The sequence below is a fragment of the Rutidosis leptorrhynchoides genome, chromosome 1 (assembly GCF_046630445.1).
Source record: "Rutidosis leptorrhynchoides isolate AG116_Rl617_1_P2 chromosome 1, CSIRO_AGI_Rlap_v1, whole genome shotgun sequence".
NCBI lineage: Eukaryota > Viridiplantae > Streptophyta > Magnoliopsida > Asterales > Asteraceae > Rutidosis > Rutidosis leptorrhynchoides.
The window spans coordinates 391,446,557-391,449,516 of record NC_092333.1 but is presented as its reverse complement, the minus strand read 5'-3'; the positions used below and the strand labels follow the sequence as shown (position 1 = coordinate 391,449,516).

General features: G+C 35.0%; 1 protein-coding gene across 1 annotated transcript; it reads right to left on the bottom strand.

Moving 5' to 3' along the window:
• Nucleotides 1-483: 483 nt before the first annotated feature.
• Nucleotides 484-981, bottom strand: LOC139901053 (uncharacterized). Its single transcript, XM_071883795.1, has one exon. The coding sequence runs from the start codon at nucleotides 979-981 to the stop codon at nucleotides 484-486; it is 498 nt and encodes a 165-aa protein (XP_071739896.1).
• Nucleotides 982-2,960: the final 1,979 nt, after the last annotated feature.

The following is a 2,960-nucleotide window of genomic DNA, read 5'->3' as shown; positions in this document are numbered from 1 at the left end:
CTCCTTTTTGGGTAAAAGGTAATTCGCCCGGTGGATATATTAAAAAAAATCATCAAGCGTTAATGACTATAGATGAAAGCTCTATAGTCTAAATACAATTCGTAACCACCATAGTTAACAATAGCTAGACTCAATCAAATAGGACAAAATACATCTATAACCCAACCTATAAAACACCATTGACACATCCTCGTTTGATTTGCCATATTCGCTTCATCTGCTACACATATGATGACTCCTTAAACCTCAAGGAGAACAACTTCAAACGAACCATCTTGAAAAGAACCTGAAAGATTTGATCACATGTTCTCTTCGATCAATTGAAAAGATGATTGTTCCTTTCCTGCCACATAAAATACACGGTCGCTGCAAAAACAATCTTTGCAACTATAACTCCACACACTCTTGTATTCGAGATAGGAATAAGCAGTTCGATAATAGCTTTCCAATCAGTGCTCATAATCAGAAATTAGATCACAGATTTCAACTTGACCCAGACTTGCGAGGAATATGGATACTAAAAGAAAAGATGCGCTTGATAGTCTTGTTGATTACTACATAACGAGCAACCACCCACATTACCATTCTTAATCTCCATGGTCTAAGTTTATCTTGAGTTTTCAGTTTTTCTTTTATCAATAGCCACATCAAGAAAGATTGCGGAGGAATACTTTGCGAAAACCATACAAGTGAGATACAATTGACAGTAGCAGTTCTCGGTCTTATAGTGTCCCACACTTCACTAACAGAAAAGTCACAAAGATTACCATTATATGACCTCCACATTATCATATCATCCTTAGTTGGATTAGGAGGTTGTGTATTAAGAAACATAGAGTACTTTGTGGCCCAAGAATCTGGCCATAACCAACGAGAGACAACAAATAGATCGGTAATTTTGGTAGAAAAATCAAATCCCACCCTCCAATCGCCAATTCTACTTTTGAGTTCTTCGACAAGTGGCTTGCAATCCTTATACATTAACTATGGCGAGACCAACGAAACTCCTAAATATCTCACCAGAAGCACCCCTTCATCAAATGGGAGTAACTCAAGAATATCTTGTTTAGTATGCGCTGAAACTTTACAGAAAAATGTTGTACTATTCTGCATACTCAGGACTAAACCAGAACACCCTTCTAGCAAATCCGATGTTATCCTGACCGAATTCTTTGAAGCATGGAAAAATACACTACAAGAAAAATGAGCTTGACTAGGCATATTGGCAGGCCCCGCCCAATGGTGGTGCAACCTGATCAACTGAACGAGGCCCATGTTTTCAGAGGGCCCATAAATTGTTTCCGTATTACAATGGGTTAGCAAAAGCCCAAATAGAGCCTAGATAAATTTAGCCTGCAACATAATTTACTTCTTTCCCTATTTGTAGTATATTTAAAGAGAAGATAGGATTACAGGAGTGTCGATGTGGGATAATATTGCGTTACATATATGATATAACAATTAAAGTTAGGCGTGAGACATTTTCTTATTATAGGATATAAAAATAAAATCATGCTCTCAATCATTTTCTTTTTTAATCATTTTCCAACATAATGCTAGAACAAATCAACATGATAAAACAAATCAACGTGATAATTCTTTGCAATAAAGATTATAAAGTTATTAATATTGTTTAAATTTAAATTAAAATCATGCCCCCGTCAATGTATTGATATGACGTTAGTTGTCCTAAATAACTTATATTATTCGTTAGGGTCTAAAGGCCTTTTTTACCACCTCACTCTAGGTCATCACAAATGACTATTTTTCTTATAGTGACAAAAATAGATCATCCGCGAAACAAACGTTAATAAGTTGTTGCTTCTTACACTCCGGGTGGTACCTAACCACATCTAACTCTCTTATATTCCTGATAGTGTATCCCCTCAACCAACAAACATCCGAAGCTACGTTAACGAAGGTATCACGTTTATTGATGATTGACGACATAAGGATTGGTCACAAGAATACATATGTCAAATACAAGTCAAGGGCTGGATACCTTCAAACTCAAATACAGGCGCCCAAATGATAAATGAAGAATACTCCCAAAATGTGATCTTGGTATTCAGATTTAACAAGAAACTGTATCCGTTATACGAAGCTATAGTCCCAAAGGAACATAGTGATGAAAAGATCACGGTTACCAATGGATAAAGACTTATCCTGAAGTCACAGGATCACATAGGCAGAAGGAGAGAAGTAAACGGGTTGACCAGCTTGCTTCTACTAACGTCCAAATGACAAAAGAGGAATGCATCAGGCTAGCTTTCTTCAATAGCAGGTGATATGTGAAATCGTACATTGAAATAACTAGCTAAAAACTTAACAATTATCACACAATTACAGGATACTATAACCTGATCATGCAGTAACCTATAAGTAATTTCACCAGTTCGTTCCACAGAGAGCAGTTTAATCGAGATCTTAAAACTAGTAATTATCCTAGAGATTTAATAAAAGAGTTGGTTTGTATTGTAAATCACGCAATTAACGTGAAGTGAATAAAAGAATTAACAACTAAGATAAAACAGTGTTCACTTGAATGATTCACTATTGATATGGATTGTTCTTGCGATTATTACCACTTATTATGTCTTTAATATAGTTGTATGACTTCTCACAAAGTTCTAATCAACCAAAGTTAGTAAACTCACATAAACTCATTTCAAGAGATTAAACTATTTTCGATAGAAACTAATGAGACTTGATTTGGACTAAACTCACGTAAAATCCTAACTATAACAATCACTTGCAATAGTTACACTCTTATGCAGTTCACAATCCTTTCAATTACCAACTAAACTAAATGACACAATCACTTGAAATCACTTATTTAATTGTCTAGATCATCTAAGTGTTGAAGCATAATTTGCATTTCAATTTAACTCACATTAAACGATTAACAACCTATATAATTGAATTAAGAAAATAGAACATGCATAATGTGATGACCCGGG

What these genes read in the sequence shown, in the direction of transcription:
- LOC139901053 (XM_071883795.1), bottom strand. Translation starts at nt 981, where the DNA reads ATGTATAAGGATTGCAAGCCACTTGTCGAAGAACTCAAAAGTAGAATT.